The sequence below is a fragment of the Molossus molossus genome, unplaced genomic scaffold (assembly GCF_014108415.1).
Source record: "Molossus molossus isolate mMolMol1 unplaced genomic scaffold, mMolMol1.p scaffold_m16_p_16, whole genome shotgun sequence".
In the NCBI taxonomy this organism is placed as follows: domain Eukaryota; kingdom Metazoa; phylum Chordata; class Mammalia; order Chiroptera; family Molossidae; genus Molossus; species Molossus molossus.
The window spans coordinates 39,976,918-40,000,560 of record NW_023425351.1 but is presented as its reverse complement, the minus strand read 5'-3'; the positions used below and the strand labels follow the sequence as shown (position 1 = coordinate 40,000,560).

General features: G+C 37.9%; 1 protein-coding gene across 4 annotated transcripts; it reads left to right on the top strand.

Moving 5' to 3' along the window:
- Nucleotides 1-223: 223 nt before the first annotated feature.
- On the top strand, nt 224-23,200 carry MTERF3 (mitochondrial transcription termination factor 3). Of its 4 annotated transcripts, none has more exons than XM_036264363.1 (10): nt 224-329; nt 3,156-3,310; nt 4,656-5,007; nt 6,253-6,405; nt 11,126-11,315; nt 16,530-16,677; nt 17,016-17,087; nt 18,474-18,635; nt 19,615-19,667; nt 20,268-20,289. In XM_036264363.1, exons 3-10 carry the CDS (start codon nt 4,671-4,673, stop codon nt 20,272-20,274), a joined length of 1,122 nt encoding a protein of 373 aa, XP_036120256.1. In that variant the 5' UTR covers nt 224-329; nt 3,156-3,310; nt 4,656-4,670; the 3' UTR covers nt 20,275-20,289. The 4 variants fall into 4 exon arrangements, 3 of the variants coding, with proteins under 3 accessions (XP_036120256.1, XP_036120255.1, XP_036120257.1); XR_004959894.1 differs by lacking the exon at nt 20,268-20,289 and adding an exon at nt 19,164-19,287 and having other exon boundaries at nt 231-329; nt 19,615-19,633; XM_036264362.1 differs by lacking the exons at nt 19,615-19,667; nt 20,268-20,289 and adding an exon at nt 22,959-23,200.
- The last annotated feature ends 443 nt before the right edge of the window (nt 23,201-23,643 follow it).

Below are 23,643 nucleotides of genomic sequence, written 5' to 3'. Positions count from 1 at the left end.
CTGCTGGCGTTCTGGGAGAGGCATAGCTGTGCACTCCTGGCGTCTCCACGTTCCCGGTGGACCAGGCCTAAGGAAGGTGGCGAGCGCGGGAAGGGAAGCTGCGGGTCCAGCTCGCTCTTTCTCCGCACGCCGCCCGCTCTCCCCCCCGCCGCTGTCTCTCCGATGGTCTCGCCCACTCCCGCCGCAGCCCACGTGGGCGAGGCTGCGCCGAGCGCGGGCCCGCGGGCCGACGAGTTGGAGTTCGGGGGGTGGGATGCGGTACGCGCTGCCCGGCCACCCTGACAGCCACTGCGAAGTAACCCGCAGGACCTCCCGAGGCCTCGCCCCAGGTAAAGCGGAAGGCGATGGGGCGCCAGGGCGCCGTCCCGGCCTGGGTTTGGGTCCGGACTCGCCGAGTCCCAGGGCCTCGGGGCCTTGTTAGGTCTTCGCGGCCCAGTCGAGGGTGATTTGTTTTGTTTTTTACCCCTGGCTGATGTAACCAAACTGTGCTTTTCGGGGGACGCGGAAGTAATGCTTGTCAGTCTGTATGCGGAAGTTCGGGTGGGTGCTCATTTAAAATAGCCGAGGCGGGGTGCCGAGCAGTGTACTTCGAAGCCGCCGCTCCAGCCCTGTTTCATCTGCTCATTTATTATCCTTACCGAGGTGGAAATCTTGAACCCTCCAAAAATAGCGTTTCAGTGCCAATTCCTATTCCTAGGGAAGTACTGAGGCACACAGTTGGGAAGGAGTATGTGATATTTTAATAGGCTGAAGAATTAATTAAAGCGTTTTTTCTTTAATATTCCTGCCGAGGGAGTCGTGTTAGAGACTGTTATCACTAAGCAGGGCTTTTCGACACATATGCGAATGTGTTACCCGCTGTGTAGGCGAATGCGTTAACCATAATTGCAGTAGATGTGTTTCAGCCCGACACACATTGGAGCGGTGCAGGGCTCATGGGGAGTAGTCCCTGGGAGGGTGAATCCAGAGATGAGAGACCCTGTTGTCCTGAAGGAAGGGAATCTGTCGGTGTGGCTCAGGGGTTGAGCGGCGACCCATGCACCAAGAGGTGCCCCTTTAGATTCCGGTCAGGGCACATGCCCTGGATGTGGGCCCGATCCCCAGTGGGAGGCATGCAGGAGGCGGCCAATCGCTGTTCTCTCTCATCGATGTTTCTCTCTCCCTCTCCCTTCCTCTCTCTCTAAAATCAATAAAGGAATAAAAATAATAATAATAAAAGAAATACAGCAGTGAAATGATGTAGAGATGATAGTGTGTTTGAAAATATAAACATGAGTTGTATACATAAAGGTATTTTAATGACTGTGGAGGGAATTCAAAAGCTAATCTGCCTCGTGCAGGAGTATTAATTTGAGCCTGGAAAGGCTTCTGAGTAAGTTGCCATTTCAGGAGTTTGACAAACAGGACATTCTCAGGTAAACTTGTAAGTCAAAATATTCTACAGCTAATAGGGACCTTAAGGATCTTCTTATTGTACCTGTGACCTTTTAAATATGCGTTAGTGAGCCCGGGCCACTTTGGCTCAGCGGTTGAGCGTCGGCCTGCGGACCAGAGAGTCCCTGGTTCGGTTCTCACTGGGGGCACGTACCACAAGAAAAAAAAAAATCCTTAGTGAAAGGATGGTCATTGAACCACGACATGGGCCAGATGTGCTAGTCTCATCAAGGTAGCCTAATTGAAGTATGGGTTCCAATTTAGTGCCTTATGACTTTGCTGTGCAGAGAATGAATGTTGTAGGTTTGAGAGAAAATTTGGTTTGGAGGCTCATTTCCTAATAACATTTTAACAAAAATCATCTATCTCGCAGGCTATCGAGAATGCTTATTTCTTTTTAAAAATCATTTCAGAATGAGTACTACTTTCACTTTTTAAAATCCCTTTCAGAAGACTTTTCTGAACTAAGCCTTTTCAATTTGCAATTGGGAGTCTGCATATATGGAGGGTGGACATAAGTTATACCCAGATTTACCACTGCACAGTAGTCGGTGTCCCTAACACTCAAATTGTTCAGTGGTCAACTGTAAAAATTTCCAAGAGAATTTAGACTCTGAAGTATTTGGTCTAAACAACAGGGGGAAAAAAAAAGGTATTTGATTCATTTATATTTGGTTGTGTAATCAATAATAATAGCCAGTGACATTTCTGAAGCATTTTCCTTATGCAGGACTCTGCAATGTTTTCTGTGTATTAAATTATTTAAAGTGAAAGTATATATGTATCTAATTTACCTTTGTAATTAACTGGCTAAATACAAATTCCTTCATAATCCTTCCAACTTCTCATCAGCTCTTATAAGATTTTTATAAGATTTAAAAATCTTAAAAGCGAATGTTTTTCCATCATAAATATATTTATTGCTTGTTGCTATGTATTTCTCTCACTGCATTTTGCTTTCCAGTTTTGATTTCAGGCTTTTCTTTTTCTTTTTTCTTATAAACAGAATTTGACCAAATTAATTTTGTTCAGTTCCCTTTTGAGTAACAGCTTTATCTGAAATAATCAAAAGTGTTTTGCCCTGAGGATAAAGCAAGAACCATTCTTTTAGATAGCCATGATAATACTTTGATGATTCATTTAAGACAAACTATTAGATTTCTTTCTGTTTTTTATTTTGTGACTAATGTACAGTTGACCATTTAACAACATGGGTTTGAACTGCATGGGTCCACTTATATAGGTGGATTTCTTTCAATAAATATATTGGGAAAATTTTTGGAGTTTGTGACAGTTTGAAGAAATTTGCAAATGAACCACATAGCCTAGAAATATTGAAAAATTAAGAAAAAGTTAGCTATGTCATGAATGCATAAACTACATGTAGATACCAGTCTGTTATATCATTTACTACAATATATACACACATCTATTATTAAAAGTTAAAACATCAAAACTTGGACATGTAATACTTACAGACTATGCATTTGTGGTCACAGCCAAGAGAAATGTAAACAAAGGTAAAAATGCAGTATTAAATCATAACAGCATGAAATTCACTGTGGTACATACAGTACTACAGTAATAATTTTGTAGCCACTTTGTGTTGCTATTGTGGTGAACTCAAGTGTTAGGAGCGTCTGCTTAAAATACCATGTGATGCTAATTATCTCCACGTGAGCATTTCCTCTCCAGTAAATTGCGTATCACATTGTGTTTAGTGTAATACCATCAACCTTGAATACCACCATGGGACCCAAACAAAGCGCCACTAGTGATGCTGGAAGTGCTCCCAAGAACCAGAGTAAAGTCATGACAAAGTATCTTTCTCTCTCTCTCCCCCTCCAGTAATTGTAGAAACTGCACATCATCACAGGTAAGTGGTTATTTTAAAGAGTATAACAGTTTCCAACACTGTATTATGAATATGACTAATACTGTATGCCGTAAAAAAATGTGTAACTATTTTTCATTAGTGTATAGGTTATCATATCAAAACAATCATACTAGTTACCTTAGACAAATCAACCATCAAGCAATTTATATTGGTGATGCTTTGTTATGAATGCATGAATCATACCTGTTAATAAATGCAAATTTTTTTCACATTATCTTTTTATTTTTGATGTCTAGTGTTAATAATACATATAATATCTATAGTGTTTTGTATCATTAGACAATGTTGATGTAGGTACTGGCAGTTCATCATGTACTTACAGTATTGATAAATACAGTATAGTAGTGTAAATGTATTTTTTCTTACAATTTTCTTAATAACATTTTCATTTGTCTAGTTTCCTTTATTGTAAGAATACATTATATCATACATATAGCATTCCTGGCCAGTTTGGCTCAACGGTTAGAGTGTCTGCCTGCAGACCAAAGAGTCTCGGGTTCAGTTCCAGTCAAAGGGCATGTACCTCAGTTGTGGTTCTGTCCCCAGCCCTGGTTGGGGTCATGCAGGAGGCAACCAATTGATGTATTTGTGTATGTGTGTCTCTCTCCCCCCTACTCTATCTGAAGATAAATGGAAAAAAGTTTCCCCGCGTGAGGATTAAAAAAACAAACACACATCGCATACTAAATATTTGTTTATCAACTCTTTATGTTATTGATAAGGCTTCTTCTGTTCAACAGTCAGCTATTAGTAGTTAAGTTTTGAAGGAGTCAAAAGTTATACATGAATATGCTGCTGTAAGTGGTGGGGCATGGGGCCCTTAACTCCCATGTTGACCAAGGGTGAGCTGCATATACATAAAATGCATTTGAATAATTCACGGTCGTTTTGATCAGCAATCTGTTTCTTACGTGTCCTTCAAACCAAATTTCAAGAACACTTAATTGCATTAATTTATTTTCTTTAAATTATTAAATTAACAGAGATTATTGGGTTCAGTTATAATTTGAACATTTACAGATTTTTGTTTTAAATATTTTTCTTACATCAGTGATTTTGTTTTCTGTTTTTAAATGGAAAAGCAGATCGTTATTTTTCCAGTTCAAAAGTTCCTGTCTTTTGGTTTGTAAATGAAACTGCCTTGTTTTTGGCTTTTCTTGTGCTTAAGAAACATCTGACTACTTGAGTCATCTAAATTTATTAAACACCTTTTAAGTAGAAAAAAATAGTTTCCAGTTTATCTTTTTATTGTTTGAATATTGTTTTAAATGTTCAAGTAAAGTGCCTTTCTCTTTTTTTTAATGATTATCTGTATCCTTTGTAGGCTACTTTAAGAAAAATGGCCCTGTCAGCCCAACAGATACCCAGATGGTTCAACTCAATTAAACAGAATAGCTTCATTACTGCTACACAACTCAGAAATTGTTTTCAGAGACCAGGAAAAACATTGATGTATGGAGTTTCTGCTCAGCCTCAGATGTCCTCTGACAACTGCTTCCTACAATGGGGATTTAAGACTTATAGGACTTCTTCCATATGGAATAATAATTCCCAGTTTACCAAATCAAGTAGACAAGAGATTGATTCTGCCCAAAGCACTATGCTTCCTTCTGTGAATGAACAGTCACAAGAGACACAAAAGATACCCAACTTTGATTCTGAGCTGTCTCTAGAAGGTAATTCTGAACTTTTGGGGAAGTCTCTTGTTCCACTTTGGTAATTTAAATAAGCTACCTGTTTACATTCTTAGCCTATTGCAAGTCATATTTTGTAACAGTTAAGAAAAGTAACAATGCCAGTTCTATTCATTTATTTCTATTATACCTTTGTTTTACTAAGATAAAAATTTTATAGATTAATATGTATAAAATTATTTTATAGCTCTATATACAACATTTGCTTTCTGCAAATACTTTATTTAGATTGCAAAAAAAATTTTCGGGTAACAGGTTTATTCGGGTATAATTTATATTAAGAAAAATTCATCCTTTTTGGGTATACAGTTGTATGAGTTTTGACATAAGTTATGTAATGACTACTACAATCAACCAATACAACAGTATGTCACCCCCAAAAGCTCCCTTGTGTCACTTTTCAGTCAGCCTTCTCCCTCCTGTGCTTCCTATTATAGGGATATTTCTATGCAAGAATATTTCATTGCAAATGAGATACTGGGTTGGGTAGAATATGAAAGAGAAAGGGCGGGGGTCGGGGTAGTCAGAATGCTAGGAGGAGATGCTGGCTATAAGAATAGAAAAAGTTTAGTGATTAGAGGCAAATGAAAAAAGAAAAATCACAGTCCTGATTTCTTAACTTAAGGTAAATTATAGTTTCCAGTATCTTACATTCTGTGTTCGATTTAAGATGGAACAAAACCTCAGAATCAAAGCTGTACTACAGAGTCACTTAGCAAAGGACTATGTGTGGGCGGTAGACATTCTCTTAAGGACATATTTAAGAATAACTTGGAGGAGAGGGGATTGAATCAAAGTAAAGGCATTAATAAATGTGTGGCTTTAACCCACACAGTTCAGGCTGGTAGAATATGTTGTACTTTTGGCCAAGTTAGCAAACTATGATAGATTCTATCTTTTTCTCAAAATGTACTTGAAGGTCAGTTAGTCTTTAGTATTCTTAACTGTTGATTAAAAGTGAAGGAAAGGGGAAGGACTCACCTTTATGGGATAGAAATGTACTAAGAAATGTCTTACCTTGGAGGAAGAGTCGTTGATCTCTAAATAGTTTTAACCTTTCCTATTAGGAGGTAGAAAATATTTGTACTTCTTAGATGTTTAATCTTGAAATGATCCCACGATTTAAAAATAAGCAAACTAGGGAAGAAGTTGTTTTTGTAGAAATAGTTTTAAGTACACAGATCCGAGAGCTAACTTGCTCCTCTTTCCATATGGCTGGCTTCAAAGGACTGGATGATGTGCCTCCATTGTCTCCATTGCAGCCAATCTCTGAGGAGGAGGCTGTTCAGATTATTGCAGACCCTCCATTGCCCCCCGTTTCATTCACACTTCGAGACTACGTGGATCATTCTGAGACTCTGCAGAAGTTAGTGCTTCTAGGTAAGTCTGAGTAACCTACAAGTACTTCCTGAATGTACTCTTCATTTCTCTTTTTATCTTAAGTTAAGCGTTTCTAATCTTTATCAGAGTAGTACATACACACAAACAGAAGTCAAATAGTGTGAAAGGCTTCTAGTGAAAAACTGCACTCCCCGCTTCATTCTTTCTGACGTTGCATCCCGTTCCCCAGAGGTACCTACTTTTATAGCTCTTCCTGTTTGTATTTAACCTCTAAATGTTTTTGTAGTTATTTATACTGCTGTTGCTTAGTTCATTAGTTTCAGACAACAGTTGATCTCTTGTATATGCACACATATTTTCCCCTATTCTCGTCAGTTCTCCCTGTATAGTTTACATTAACAAGTTTTAGATAAATTATTAGTGACTACTTTTTGACTATGAATGTTGCTCACTGCTCTCCAGGAAACGTATTATGATTGTTTTCCTTCCCGTAAAATTTTTCACTTTTCCAAGGTTAATAATTGTCTTGTTTTTCATTTGATTAGTTTTGTTTGTTCCTCGGGCCACATTTTCCAACATCTTCCAGTGGCCTCTCAGGACAGTTTTCCTACAGTTAACCCTATCATATGATGTGTTTGTTCCATTTCCCCTACCACCCTAACCTTTCTCCTGGAGCCTAATGTCCTCCTGATTTGGATGGGTTCTCTCTAGGACTGCTCCATAAGTATCTTAGCTTGTTGACATAGGATGCGCTCAGATCTGGATAGTTGAAGGCACCCAGGAATCTCACTGTGAGCTTTTACTTAGTCCTCTTATCTTCATTCTAGCACCTTACTGCTGCCTTCTGCTTTTTCCATCATCTCTGGGTCTGGCAGTTCTCTTACTTGATTTTCCCAGATGATGAACCTTCTTTCTCCTGGAGGATTGAAAGAACAGGGTAAGGGATTATCTCTGAAATCCGTCTGCTTCTCTCATTCTCCAGTTTAGGTCCTCATTTTTCACTGAAAGGTTAGGAGCTCCCTAGCTTGATAGTTTTCTTACAGCAATATTGTCCTGATAATATCTTTTATGTTATGCTCTTTCTAAAATACAAACCAGATTATGTCAATAACCTACCTACTTGAAATCCCTCAAAGCTTTCCCATGGCTTCAAAGTTATTTCTGGTCCCCACTTACCTTTTTAAAAAGCTTCACTGCCTGCCAGCCTTCTTTTGGTTGGCCAGCCTGGACAACTGGAGAACTTAATTCAAGTTCAAGTAACTTCTAAAATATCTTCTGACCTTACAAACAGAGTGACCCTTCTCACCCTCTCCTTGCTTTAGTCCTAGCACTGATAACATAACTGCTGACTCATCTGTCCTTGTGCAAGTTACCTAATAGGGAATGGCCTTTGTTCTCAAGAAGCTTCAAGACTTCACAAGCATCTAAATACACACATATAAGAATAACTAAAATGCAAGGATGAAAGTGGCAAGTCCCATATGAGAAATACAAATAAAGTGTTCTGTGGGCTCAGGGGAGAGAAAGATGACATCTGCTGCAAGCAGGGGAGCCAGTGTCCTTCCTTTTAGAACAACTTTCCCAGCCTTGTGATTGGTGCTCTGGGTAAAACAAGATAAAATAACATGGTCCCTACCTTTAAATAATTTACAGTATACTTAGGAATATATGTCAGCCATTCCTTCATCTGTATGCTGAGACTTCGACAGCACAATGTAAAGGTAACTTAAATGACAGTACTATAGAGGAACCATGACTGCATTGTCAGGCAGTATTTTTGAGAACCCTAATCTACTTCTCTGTTTGCTTCCCAGATCTGTTCTCTGCCTTTCTCTGCCTGTTCTACATCCCAGGAGGCTAACATCTATGCACTAGGGTTCCTTTGCCAGCTGGCTTCTGGGCTGCCTGAGCCAGCAGGAGGCACCTGCAGGAGGAGAGAGGGAGGGTGGGAGTATTTTTATCTTGTTCCCTCCCTGCTTTGGGTCATGTAACTGCCTCTTCCATGACAACAGCTCCCACTGAGAAACCCTTTCATAATTGCCTCTAGTTCCCTCTGTGTTTGGGTAATACTTTTTCTCCCTGTCTCTTTCACTCTAGGGGTGCCCTTGTTTTGTTCTCTTAATTCTGCTCACACCACTGTATAAAGTCCCTTCCTTAAAGTTGTTTTCATTTGAACTTTCTAGAGCAATTTGCCTGACAGACTGTGATTGATACAGTAAATATGTGTAACACTAACTGAACACAGCAGTAATGTTGGTAGTTACTGAACTGATGGGATAAAGCCAACTTAGACTGTGGTCACCTAAAAGTTAGAATTGTGTATTTATTATTTATTTTATATATTCCCAGAACCTATCAGAGAATCAAAGTAACCATAGTAGATGGTCAGTGACTATTTTTCAAGTTAATGAAATTGTGAGTAAGCCCAAGTGATTTGTGCTAACTGTAGTGTGCCCTGCTGATGAGAGTCTGCTCTCCCGTTGCTGTGAAAAAGCAGCTTTTCGGGATTTCTGTTTCAGTGCAGTCAGGGTGCGACAGGTCAGGTTGAGCGAGGCACTTTAGCACATGTAAGCTGTGATACTTGGTCAAATTTGAAGTCTGAACCCTTTGTGTTATTTTTAAAGCATCCCTTCCCTCATTTAGCACAGATATGTATGTGGAACTGGTTTATAATTTATTTATCCTTCCATTCAAAAATTTTATTTATGTTTTTATTAATCTCATTTTAAATTGCAAAAGAATTACATCGAGTTATTAGAAGGGCAAATATTACAAAAGAAAGAACTCTTCAGCTCTCTACATAGGCAGTTCCACTTTCTGAAGGTAAACATTACCAGTTTTTGGAGTGGCTTGCCATACCTTTTTCTATGCAAATATTAACCATACAGAAAGTTATACATAGGTTTAATACTTTTATGTAGTCGAACTTAGTGTTATTTTTTCAATTGTGTTTTCTTCTAGTAGTTTTAAAGTTGGTATACATTTAGATCTACATCTATATGAAATTAATTTCTATGTTAGATATAGGAATTCTTAATTTTTTTTCAAGTGGTCTCATTATATTCCAATTAATAGTCCTTTTCCCCTGTTAATTTGAATGTCATTATTGTATAGCAGATTTTTAGTTCATCCTGGCTCTGTTTTTCTGGTCTTCATTCTGTGTGCATCTATAATCTATTTTTCTGTTTTTGACCATCATATATCAATAGCCAGAAATTTGAGTTTTGAATTTCATATATCAGTAGCCAGAAATTTGAGTTTTGAATTTCATATGGATCTAGAAATGTGGAGTTATAATTTTTCTAGTTGTGGACACCATTAAAGAAAGAAATTTCAGCCCTGGCCAGTTTGGCTCAGCGGTTAGAGCATCGGCCTGTGGTCCGGAGAGACCCGGGTTCGGTTCCCGCTAAGGGCACGTACTTCGGTTGCAGTTTGTCCCCGGCCCTGGTTGGTCGTGCGGGTGGCAGCCACTCGATGTGTCCCTTCACGTCGATGTTTCTCTCTCTCTCTCCCTTCCTCTCTCTCCCTCCCACTCTATCTGTACAAAAAATGGAAAAATATCCTCGGGTGAGGATAAAAAAAAAAAAAGAAAGAAAGAAATTTCATTGCTTTTGTATTTAAGACTGTAAAGTTGCATTTAGAAATCAGTTTGAGAGTTATTTTTAACCTGAAGAAATATGTTAACGAATATAAAATTTGAATCTAAACTTAAGGTTTTACCTTATCTTCATAGGTTTACTTTAAAGGTAAGGAATAGGCCTTTCCTATTCATGTTTAACATATTTATTTTTAATCAAAAAGGAAAAAAATGAGAATAAAGTGCTCAGTTTTAGTGAGAATTTTGAATTTTGGGTTACTTTGATTCTCTGCCTAATTAATGCTATCCATAACCAAAGAATGATTTAAAATAACAACTTGAGCCCTGGCCAGTTTGGCTCAGCGGTTAGAGCATCGGCCTGCGGTCCGGAGAGACCCGGGTTCGGTTCCCGCTAAGGGCACGTACCTCGGTTGCAGTTTGTCCCCGGCCCTGGTTGGTCGTGCGGGTGGCAGCCACTCGATGTGTCCCTTTCACGTCGATGTTTCTCTCTCTCTCTTCCTCTCTCTCCCTCCCATTCTATCTGTACAAAAAATGAAAAAATATCCTCGGGTGAGGATAAAAAAAAAAAAAATAACAACTTGATATTTCCCCTTTTTATTCTTTCTCTCCTGCCCCTTGTCTAATTTACTTAGATTACCTAAAATTATAAGAATATGTGAGGGTTAAAGGTTGTATACTTTCTGCTTTGTGGTGTACTTGAAGGCTGCGTACATTCACAAATTCTCACACACACGTTTCTTGAGTGCCTTCAAGGTACTTGTCTCTGTACTAAAGATCTGGAGATTACAATGATGAGTTAGACACGTGGTCATTTTTATTCCTCCTATGGAGGGGATCATAAGCATATTTCAAAATAATGCTTGTAACTAAGAAAATGACTTAGAAAACTTCAAAGAAACTAAGTTTATTTAAATGGTTTGTTACCCTACAGCATTACCAGTTAAGTAATGGTACTCATTAGATGCTCATAAGCATCCTTCAAACAATACTCAAGAAACCATAGATAATGATCCTAATATGACTTAGTGAATTTGTTTTGGGTGGAAATTTAGCCCCAAATGCATTGTTTTCCCTCTATATATGACTTTGAAATAAATACTATGTTTTCATTTGAATTTAAGTTAAGCGGTTCTCTTCAAACAGTGTTTATATTTATTATAGGAGTGGACTTGTCCAAGATAGAGAAACACCCAGATGCAGCCAACCTCCTTCTGAGACTGGATTTTGAAAAAGACATTAAGCAAATACTCCTATTCCTTAAAGATCTGGGTATAGAGGATAACCAACTGGGAACATTCCTGACGAAAAATTATGCTATTTTCTCTGAAGACCTTGAAAATCTTAAGACCAGGTAGGGTTTTTAGAATGATTCTCATATAACCCAAGAAGTAATTTTGAAGGAAATACATGAGTGTTATTTTTTAAGTCTCAGCTGTATAAGGATCACCTGAGATAATGAACATGAGTGTTATTGTGTTGTTTGGACCTTCTTTGATCAAAATTAAGAATCTAAAACAATTGTTTTTTCAACAGCCCATTATTATTTTTATGTGAAAACAAAAACAAAACATAAAAACTTCTCGCTGAGTCAGTACTTAACTGTTTCTCTTTGGAAACTGGAATAAGTTTTTTTTAATCCATGAACAAATGTCAGGATTGTCTCAGAGTACACTTAAAGTTAAGAAATTGTGAACTTTTGTGTTTTTTACTAGCCAGTTTCTGAAGGTAAACATTTGACATTCTCTTGGCAGAATATTGTATAATTTGTTTAATCATTCTCATCAGTTATCTATTTTGGTTCCTTTTTGTGTGTGTCTTTCAATAGCACTTCTGTAAACAACTTTGTGCTTTATTTCACATTCAGAGAATGCATTGAATCTGTGATATCAGTACAGTGAGATAAGACTTCTGCTAGGCATTGGGAACACCACAGAGAATGAAACAGAGTCCCTGTCAGTTAAATTCACACTTTGACTTTATCACCACCCCCACCTCTCACTTAAATCACTGCCCTGTACTCCAGATTCAATGAATTGGAGCTCTGTCACCCTGTTGCCCAAATCAGAAATACTAGTATTAACGGGCTACTCTTCTTATAGTATCCACATCCAATAAATCACCTCACTCTATCAATTTTACCTTTTTATATCTCTCAAGTCAGTCAATGCATGTCCCTTAATCTTCACTTTGAATACCTTACTTCAAGTCTTCATCATTTCGCACCAAGATTACTACTGCAGTCTCCTAGCTGGTCTGCCCCAAGTCTTCTCCCGAGACTATTCCTACACTAATGTGGAGCATCACTGTATTCCGGAGAGCTTTGCAATTCCTTGAACCTTCATAGTTTGATACTCCTTTTTTCTGAATTAGGAAAAAAAAAAAAAAAGGCAGAACAGCACATTCCTTATACTGAGCAATTTGAGCCTTTATTGTATACACAAGGCACTGAGCTAGAGACTTGGGTCATGTAAGATCGTCATGCTCCTTCCCTTAATGGGACTTGTATTACAATACTGGGGAGAGAAAGAAGAATTCTAGGAAACGCAGTCTGACATATCCATATCTGCTCCTCCTGGCTATCTGAAACACTAATTTCTTCCCACTCAAAAACCAACTTGTGCCCAGCTTGTGTAGCTGAGGAGCTGAGCATCGACCTGTGCACCAGGAGGTCCCTGGTTTGATTCTCAGTCAGGGCACATGCCCCGATTGCAGGCTCGATCCCCAGTAGGAGACGTGCAGGAGGCCAGTCAATGTTTCTGTCTCATTGATGTTTCTCTCTCCCTCTCCCTTTTGCTCTCTGAAGTCAAAAACATTTAAAAAAAAAAACCAACTTGCCCTTCTTGCTCGAGATTAATTCTGAGGAAGTGTACATACCAGAAGGTGGGGATCACTCAGAGCCATTACAGTACTTCCTACTGTAGTACTGTTTTAAAGGCCCCATTTTATTGGGGAGGCACAGAGGTTAAGTAATTTGCTCAACGTTGCATAGCTAGTGTAAGTGGCAGGCCTGGGATTCAAACCCAATTAGTCTTACTCCAGAGTCCTGGCTACTACACCATACTGCCTCTACTTTTAATTCTGTGAAGGAAACTTAAGCTTCAAAGGAGTTTAAGTTACACATGCTCCTAACAACTAAGGAATATTCTCATGTAGATAGTAGTCTGATGGCTCCTAAATCTGGCTGACAAATTAACCTGTGGAGCATTTTTTAAATTACTGTGTATTTTTTAATAGGTAATTTATTCATATGTTCTCAAAATAAATACAATGAAAAATAAGCTTTATTTCATTGAACTTACCTTCTAGCTCTGGTATATGTACAGCATTCTTATTTTCTAGAATTTCTATAAGAGCACTGATTTCATATACTTGTTTTCTTTTTAATGAAGTAAATTTTAAATGTGTAAAAATGTTGATTCTTTGTAAGAATTTTCAAATGAATAATCTGCACGTAAATTATTTTTTCTGGTTGTGCCTTATATATATAATGTTTTATTGGAAATATTATCACAATGTAGACAACAGTTTTAATCAGATATATTGATCCTTGCTGCTACACACACTATAATCCTCCTTGGTGATCATCCTGGGCCATTGGACTAACAGCCTGGCCACTGCAGATTTAGCAGAAAGTGTAATGAAGAATCTTAGGCAGGTGCATCCAATTTCCGCCATGATTAAGGGTCTCTGTGGAATAAAAGAAGAGTCTTCCTTAGTGCTCCTTGCATCTTGGGACAGAGTGGAATCTCCTGTGTTGTGAAGGTAACGGACACCTGAGAAAGAAGCCCATTTGAAGAAGAGTGCAAGATACACTTTGGGGGATCCCGAAAGAGCTGCAGGTTCAAAGTCTTCTCATGTCATACCACCTCACAGTCTAGGCTACCACAAGATTTCACTTGGAGATTGTGCATATTGTCCTTTTTATCTGATTTGTGACTAAAAATATCAGTTTCCTAAAGGTAGAAATAGTAATGGTTCATAAGACCCTGCATCTGCATCCTGATGCTGGGTGCTACTTGTCTTGTGTAGTCCTAAACTGATTAATGTGAATACTTCCACCTCCTCAAAGGCACCACTACCAGTGTTGCACACACTACAGTTGCCCTTCAAACTAGATGTGTGTTCACTGTGTTATAGAACTTGTGGTTCCTTTTTACCCAACATGCCGAGTCCAACTTTTATTTTCCTCCAATAAATCACATCATGGGATCTAATGTATAAATCCAATATTGCATGTCTTGTGCATAACTGTTCGAAAGGGTCTTATTTTGTTCACTATATGTATCAGATTAGTGTACATTGCCACATGCTATAAAAAGCAAAGTCCACATATAAATAATGCAGCCAACTATCCCAATGTCATACTAACTAAAAACACTAAATAAACCTTGAACAGTGAGAAAGAAAAAGTAATCCTGCTTTGTACCTACTTAACTCCTTTCCCTCATCATCTTCTAAGACCTATCTATGGAGGCAGCTACTATTAAGTTTTTGTTTTTTTTATCCTCACCCCAGGACACTTTTGCATTTATCTTCAGATAGAGCAGGAGGGAGAGGGAGAGGAAGAGAGAGAAACATCGACGTGAGAGAGACACATCGAGTGGCTGCCACCCACACAACCCCAACCAGGGTGGGGACAAACTGCAACCGAGGTACGTGCCCCCAGCGGAAACCGAACCCGGGACCCTGGTCCGAGGGCCAATGCTCCATCCGCTGAGCCAAACCAGCCAGTGCTTAAGTTTTTTTGTTCAACCTGCTAAGAATGTTCTACCATATACAAGCATATATACATATGTATTTGCACACATACACATGAGCACTAATACATATGACTGTTAGCATTTATACACCTGTACCCCACTTTCTTACTTTTGCTGTATGTTGGAGAGAGTTTTTTATTGGTGCTTCCTATTTATTTTTATCCCTAGTATATAGTTCATAATTTGGATTTATGTAGTCCCTTTTTTGTAAACATGGTGGTGGTTTGCAGTCTTCACTATTTCAGTGAGGCTGCAGTGACTCTGCTTGTATATACATCATTCCACACATTGGTGTATATCTGTAGGACAGGTCTCTAGAAATGGGTGGAGGGATTATTAGGTCAAAGTGTATGTACATTTGTAATTTTAATAGGCATTGACAAAATGTTCACCATGTAGGTGGTTGTTTTCCAACTTACACTCCCACCAACAATGTACAGTGTCAGTTGCTATTCTCACTAAAACAGTGTTACCACACTGATTTCAGTTCATTTTATAGATAAAAATAATGCCTCATTATTGTTTTTGAAATGATTTGAACATCAAATGTTTGGAGCATTTTTCATGTCTATTTTCCTTTTTTTTTTTGGTAAGCATTATTTATATATTAAGAAAATTTGTTCTTTCCTTGTGACATGTTGGAAATATTTCCCCAGGTTATTACTTGCCTTTGGCTTTATTGATCCTGTTTTCTTGCTTTGAATTTTTAATTTTTATAAAGTTAAATTTATTAATCTTTTCTCTTTTGGTTTTTAAGAGACAGTTTTAAAGTAGTAGTAGTCATTTAAATATATAAGATTTGATACATGGTAAAGAAATATAGGCATTAAAGGTAGGTATAGAACTTAGTTGAAATCTCAACTTCGTCAATTAGGTGATAGTCTTAAAGTTATTTAACTTCTCTAGATCTGTGTTTTTTCCAATGTAATATAGAAATTTTATCTGGTTCACAAGTTTTTTGTTTTTCTGGTAAGAATTAAACAAGATAATGTCTTGGTATATTTTAGGCATTTAATAAAAACTGACTTGTACTATGTTTTTAGATTATATTTCACTACCTTATTTTGGTTTCCAGAAACTTAGCAGGAAATTTTTTCTTTGTTAACAAAATACATATTGCGGTTAAAATTAATTATGAAAATACATACTCAGTAAATGTACTAAAATAAAAATTTCCTTTTTTTTTTTTTAGTCCTCACCCGAGGACCTTTTTTGATATTTTGTTCAGATACAGTGGGAGGGAGAGAGAAAGAAACATTGACGTGAAAGGGACACATCGAGTGGTTGCCACTGGGCCGGGGACAAACTGCAACTGAGGTACATGCCCTTAGTGGGAACTGAACCCGGGTCTCTCTGGACCGCAGGCCGACGCTCTAACCGCTGAGCCAAACTGGCCAGGGCAAAAATTTCCTTTAAGTTTCTCTGAGATACTAAAATAAAAATTTCATCTCAGGCCTGAAAGTCTTTCTTTTTAAAGAGAATTCTGAGTCTATTTTCTGAATTTGTGTATTTCCTGTTCTTAGGCCAAAAATATTCTTAAACAGAATCTATTTCTCTTTTTTTTCTACCAAGTAATAAAGTAAGTCAGATTAACTGAAGAGGGAATTATTTTCTGTTTTTTTAAATGTAAATGGGGGAACCATTCTAGAGCTAGATGGATGCTTGATTTAACTATATTTGGGCCATTATTGTAGTTGTTTTTTTTAATCTTTGTGTGTTGGGGGTCGGCTTTTTAAAAACAGTATTTGGGAAAGTAGCATGCAACTAGTAAATATTTATTATGTATATGTATTTTGTTTCTTTAGAGTGGCTTATCTACAGTCAAAAAATTTCAGTAAAGCAGATATCACACAGATGGTCAGAAATGCACCATTTTTGCTGAATTTTTCAGTGGAAAGACTGGATAACAGATTGGGATTTTTTCAGAAAGAACTTGAACTTAGCGTGAAGAAGGTAAAGAAAAGAGGATAATTTATATATTTCCATGTCAGCTACATTTAGTAACCATTAAATCTCATGTTTCTAACAGGTATGAATAAATAAGCCTGCTAGGTTAAACATATAGCTGTATTATTTTATAATATTCTATCAAATTGTTTCCTTAAATTTTGTTTTTAGTATTTTTTTTTTTTTACTCAAACAGTATTAAATTTATGTATTTATGGGGTTCCTAGCACCTCTCTGACAGGGTCATGTTAGAATTTTTAGTTTTGTATTTCTAGTAGTGCTTTGGTTTTCCACAATAGTCGGACATGCATGTATAGTAACGATGGATTGTTTTATAACTATAGACTAGAGATCTGGTAGTTCGTCTCCCAAGGCTACTAACTGGAAGTCTGGAGCCCGTGAAAGAAAATATAAAGGTAGGATGACTTGAAGCTTTGAGAAATCAGCTTTTTTTTTTAAGTGTTTAAATTAAGTTCTTTCTAAAAAGATGAAAATAGAAAATAATAAATATCTAGCAAGCTGTTTAAGTTGATAATATTTTCACATGTTCACCAGATGTTACATGAGTAAGTCACCTTGCAGACACTGATGCCTGTAACCCTACAGTAGATTAAGTATCTGGATGGTCCCTGGAAACTGCTTCCATTGCCCAGTATGAGAGCTTGTGTCTATGTCACCCAGGTGGGAGATGAGTTTTGGAGGCTGTATTCAAAAGACTTCTGAGGAAGAGAGCAGTGGCCAGCACATTGCTTTCTGTAGACCTGTGCCAATTGCCAGCTGTAGTTCTATCACAGAACATATCAGACACTCTTCACTATTTTTTCTCCCAGAGAATGGCAGCCAAGGGCAGCTGACCAGTTAGTACACAAAGCTGTAGTAATATCTGAAATTATTATCTACAACCTATTTTCTGAGGTGCTTAAAGTGTTTTATATTCAGTTGTAAACATTTTTTTTATTGTTTCTTTTATTTATCGTCAACCGAGGACATTTTTGCATTTATCTTCAGATAGAGCAGGAGGGAGAAAGGACGGAAGAGAGAGAGAAACATTGATGAGAGAGAGACACTACAACTGGTCGCCACCCATACGACCCCAACCGCAGCCGGGGACAAATTGGAACCGAGGTACGTGCCCTTAGTGGGAACTGAACCTGGGTCTCTGGTCCGTGGGCTGGCACTCTAACCACTGAGAAAAACTGGCCGGGGGTCAGTTGTAAACATTTTTGTTGAGCACCTGCCCACACAGCGTGCTGGGAAGAGAGTCCATGCTGTTATGGAGCTTCCAGTCTAGTCAGGGAGAGCATGCCGAGTGATACAAGCATGCCACACAGGCCAATATAATTGCACATAGGCCAATATGATTGCACATAGAGGACCGAACCCACTTTTGTTTGTTTAGTTTTCTTCATTTCTGTCTGGAATTATGAAATGCCGTTTTCCAGATAACACTTGGGAGCAGAGGCTCAAAAGCACTTTGAAAGTCTTATTGCTGGTCTTTGTGGTGGGGCCCATAAAGATAACCTGACCAGGTACCCCATGCCCACACCATTACGTCTCATGAGTATGATAGCTCCTTTTGGATCCTCTTGATCACCATGCTGTGAGTAGCTCATTCTCAGGAGAGGGGTTTGAAATTCAGGTTACCCCAGAAGTAGGAAGCTATGATCCCTTGAGGACACTGGCATAGCTATCTCTAGATTTTAACATTTTTATTTTAAATTTTAAAAGAATCAGTGTGTCTTCTGGCATAGTACCAAGATAACTTTCTATTCATGATTTATAGCAACTTTACTTTCTTTTAGGTTTATCGTCTTGAACTAGGTTTTAAACATAATGAAATTCAACATATGATCACCAAAATCCCAAAGATGTTAACTGCAAATAAAAGGAAACTTACGGAGACTTTCGATTACGTGCACAATGTGATGAGCATTCCCCACCATGTCATTGTCAGATTCCCACAGGTAACGCACACAACTCTCTGTGAGAGTTAGCCTTGCCCTCCATCTGCAGCTGCTCCGTAGCATAATGCTGTTCGCTTGTGATTGTGCCTTGCTGTTTGTGAAGGAATTGGACCAGATGCAGTCTAATACTGAGAGTTATATGAAGGTCACATTTCTTTTGCCCTGCCCATCTTTTTATCAAGAAAACATCTATCAAACAGAGTAGAAGCAGGGGTGGCTTGTGCAAAGTTTACAACTTCTAGGGTACACATGTCCCTCTCCAGAGGAGAAATAAGGGATGAGTCTATGCCTGTTGGAATCTAATGTAATTTCTTTTATGTTTTTCTCAATTTAAATTTGAAATAGATCATTTCCTTTAAAGGTCCTTTCAGTGCTATACATTTTTTATTTACAGTCTATCTAAATCCATTAGTTAACAAACCATATTTAAATGATTTCCTACCAAATGTAAAATGGTTCCAGTTTGCCCTCATGACAAAGCCTTAATTATATTTTTAAACTAATCAGACTTTCCTGTTCTTTACCTAGAGAGCGACATTATCTGCCTGTTTTCAAGAATGTTAACTCTTTGAAAGCAGAGATCTTGTTTTATTTTTTTACGCTGCTGAATTCCCAGCACCTGGAACAATACCCGGCGATTAGTAGGCACTAGGTAAATATTTGCTGAACAAATGAATGATTGCATTTCATCAAAGTCATTCTTCTTTTCTGTTTGCAATGTGACTAGAGTAAGTACTCATTGGATAAATGGAGATTAAATTTCATTAAAGTGATCGTTCTACTTCATTTGCTAGATGTGTTCTTTATATAAAGACAGGCAAAAGGAATGTGACTTTAATAACAACCCTCAGAACTAGATTGCATTTCATCCAGTTCCTTCACAAATAGCAATGTTTATCCACCTATCATACTTTACTATGAATGGGTCCTTAATAGAGAATTTTTTCTGTTTCATCAATTGCATATGTATCTGTTTTAGAAAGTGTTAGATGCCTGGAGTGGCGCAAATTTGGCTTTTGGAACAATTGTAAAGTAAGTAATCTTCAACTGAAAAGCAATGGCAGTTGAAGCATGATAAAAGCGAATCTGATTTGGGGATACAGAAACCAATTAGACATGGTCTGTATTCTTGTGGAATTTATAATCTAACATGGAAGATGGGTTTTAAAAAGTGTAATTGTTTTACATAAAATTAGTTTTAACCATATGTCTTATAGAGTTATTAATTCAGTTCAGAAGAGGTAGGGAAATCAGAGAAATAATAACAGCTATTGAGTCCTTACTATGAGACAGCACTGTCTTTACTGCTTTACTTGTATTAATTCATTTAATCTTCACAACAATCAAATAAAGTGGGTACTATTATTATCCCTATCTTATAAATGAAGAAGGTAAACATAGATTCAGTAATTTGTCTAAGATTACCCAGGTAACAAAGGGCAGAAATGGGATTAGAACTTTGGCAATCGAGCTTAAAAACCCATGCTCTTAACTAGGATTTGCTGCTACTCTAAGAAATTACATTTGAGATGTCTGTAGAATGTGTAGGGTCTCAAAGATGGACAGAAAATTTACAAATAGAGGAAACTATAAATTTGACCAAATGCACTAAAATCACATTTAAAAACACAGATTTTAGGCATCCTAAACTTGGCCGTACAGATGCCAAGATATATATGAAGAAATGATCTACGTCACGAATCACTAGAGAGATACAAATTAAAACGACAATATCACCTCACACCTGCCAGAATGGCTACCATCAATAAATCAACACACAACAAATGCGGGTGAGGATGTGAAGAAAAGGGGGAACCCTAGTGCTGTGTTGGTGGGAATGTAGACTGGTGCAGCCACTATGGAAAACAGTGTTGAATTTACTCAAAGTTAAAAAGTAAAGATGGCCCTGGCCGGTTTGGCTCAGTGGTTGGAGCGTTGGCCTGTGGTCTAGAGAGACCCGGGTTCGGTTCCCGCTAGGGGCACGTATCTCGGTTTGCAGTTTGTCCCCGGCCCTGGTTGGGTTGTGCATGTGGCAGCCACTCCATGTTTTCACATCGATGTTTCTCTCTCTCCCTCCCATTCTATCTGATCAAAAAATGGAAAAAAGTCCCCGGGTGAGGATAAAAAATAAATAAATAAATAAATCCTTTAAAAATAAAAAAGTAAAGATGGAACTACCTTTTTACCCAGCAATCCCACTTCTAGGAATATATCCTTAAAATCCCGTAAAACCAATTAGAAAGAATGTGTACACCACTATGTTTATAGCAGTGTTATTTACAATAGCTAAGATCTGGAAACAGCCCAAGTGTCCATCAGTAGATGAGTGGATAAAAAAAGCTATGGTACATTTGCACAATGGACTACTATGCAGCTGTGAAAAAGAGTTTCTTACCCTTTGCAACAGCATGGATAGACCTGGAGAGTATTATGCTGAGTGAAATATGCCAGTCAGAGAAAGACAAATATCACTTATAAGTGGAATCTAATGAACATAATAAACTGACAAATAAAATAGGTCCAGAGGCATGGAGGCATGGAACAGACTGACAGATCTCAGAGGGGAAGGGTGTGGGGGGATGGGAAGAGATTAACCAAAGGACTTAAATATAGCCCATGGACACAGACAATAGTGTAGTGAGGGCCTGGGGTGGGCAGGAGCTGCGAGGAGGGGATAAATGGGGGGAGGGTGTTAGAGGACATCTGTAACGCTGTCAACAATAAAATAAAAAGTCATACATCTAAAGCAGTGATTTTTCAAACCTTTTTTAGCTCTTGGTACACATAAACTATTAATACTGCAGCACACCAAAAAATATATTATTTTGCTGATCTGACCCAAAAATAGGTATAATTTTGATTCATTCACACCAGATGGCTATTGCTGTGTTGGCTGTTGTTACTATTTTTTTTTTTTTATTTGACAATCTAAGGAAAAGAAGTCAGTGCCCCTGACTAAATCAGGTGTTACATGTTTTAAAAATGATTGAGCAACAGCTGTAAATCACTGTTCTAAAGAAATACATCCAGAAACTTCCTACATTTTTATGAGCAGTAATGGGAATTTAGTTACCAAAACGAAGGCAGAACAGCATGTAATTTGTTTTGTCTGAGAGAAAAGGATGTTTTGTTAAAAAGCCAGACGCATGTTGAGTTAGCGCACCATTTTTTGGTCACCATACTTTAGTTTTTAACAATTGTTTTATATATGTCCTTTCTAAGTGATCTGTTATTATCCTGTGTCCACTTGAACATAAGCAATGACTCCTACAGGTTATGTGCCATGTAGAGTATTCCCAGTGTACCTGAAATATAGTCAAGTGAATAACCTGAGAAACATAGTGAATGTGGTTCATTTGGGCCTTGCCAGGGCATATCACAGATGTCTGTCTCTTCAGCTTAGATAGAGCTCCCTTTCAAGTCTGGATCTCCCAATTCTCCCTTTCTTGCCGCTAACTGTAGGGACTTAGCCTGTTTCTGATTCCTTTCTAAGGTTGCTGCTACTCATTCTCCTGCTTAGGAGTTTTAACCCTGAGGTGGGAAAGACACTTTTCTTCCCTAGTTGCTCCCCTAGAGTCCAGGTTCATTTCATTTTGAGGTTAAGTCAGGGAGCAGCAGGAATTTTTTTTTTTAAATGGGGAAGCTTCACAGATTATGTAATCTAACACATTTTTTGATGCCATAGACCTGGATCTTTAACCTTGGCTCTCAAACTTAGGAGACTTCTGAATTATTTGGAGGACTTGTGGGCGCCACTCTCAAAGTTTCTGATTATGTAGGTTTGGGGTGGAGTCTGAGGATTTGCTTTTTTCACTTCTCCTGTGTCCTTGGATTAGTCAATGTTCTCTGATGACAATGTAGTCTTTAATTTTTTATAATTGTTCTGTTTCTAAGTTTTGAGTCCCTTTTTTTGTTGTTTTGTTTTTGTTAATCCACACCTGAGGATATTTTTCCCATTGCTTTTAGAGAGAGTGGAAGGGAGAGATGAGAGAGACACATCAATCGGTTGCCTCCTGCACATGTCCCCGACTGGGGGCCAGGGATGAACCTGCAACCCAGGTACATGCCCTTGACTGGGAATTGAACCCTTTGGTCTGTGGGCTGACACTAACTGCTTAGCCACCATGGCCAGGATTGAGTCCCTTTTTAATTATACTTTCTTAGTGGAAGCTGTAAGGTTTAAACCCTGGGTATTTGTCATATTTACTGAGCATGTGGTCAATACTTTATATTTGTTAGCCTATTAAAAATTTTAGCCACATAAACATTTTAATAGTTCATCTGCCAGTGCACAATTTTTTTTTAACTTTTCTTCTTTTGTAGGTATTTAATACAAGGCTGTTTAAAGTCAAAGAAAGGCATTCGTTTCTGACCTATTTAGGAAGAGCACAGTATGATCCAGCAAAACCTAACTACATCTCTTTGGACAAATTGGTTTCAATGCCTGATGAAATATTTTGTGAGGAGATTGCCAAAGCCTCAGTACAGGACTTTGAAAAATTCTTAAAAACTCTTTAGTTTTTGATGAATGTTAAAATATAATGTAAAATAAATGTATGTATGACTGATATTCTTCTAAATAAATGCCTCAAGCCTCAATTGATATTGGAAACAATTTCTTGATATTATAAATTTTGGTACACTTCTGGTAGATCTTTTTTAAAAATCCTAGTGACTTAATTCTTTGACTCAACCATTTCCTTCCTTCTAGGGAAGAAGAAAATTCACAACATAGCATAACAAACTTAAAGAAACAGAGTTGGTTTACTACATATAGCCTGGCATGTTGTCATTCTGGTGAAGATGAGAAAGTGGAGGGTTTTCCTCTTACATTCACAGGTCTTTTAAAGTGGTTTTATCACAAGACAGCTGTATTTTCTTTGAAATGTTAAATGAGTTTCTGGAGCATACTATATTATTTACCTAATGTCTACTACTTACTTAGCTAATGCTACAAAACACATGTAATTTTGGACTGTCTACACTGTTGTCTTCCCAAGCACAGATG

What these genes read in the sequence shown, in the direction of transcription:
- MTERF3 (XM_036264362.1), top strand. Translation starts at nt 4,671, where the DNA reads ATGGCCCTGTCAGCCCAACAGATACCCAGATGGTTCAACTCAATTAAA. An exon ending in TTCTGAGCTGTCTCTAGAAG is followed by an intron (nt 5,008 to 6,252) that starts GTAATTCTGAAC and finishes CTGGCTTCAAAG; the next exon opens with GACTGGATGATGTGCCTCCA. An exon ending in TCATTGTCAGATTCCCACAG is followed by an intron (nt 18,636 to 22,958) that starts GTAACGCACACA and finishes CTTCTTTTGTAG; the next exon opens with GTATTTAATACAAGGCTGTT.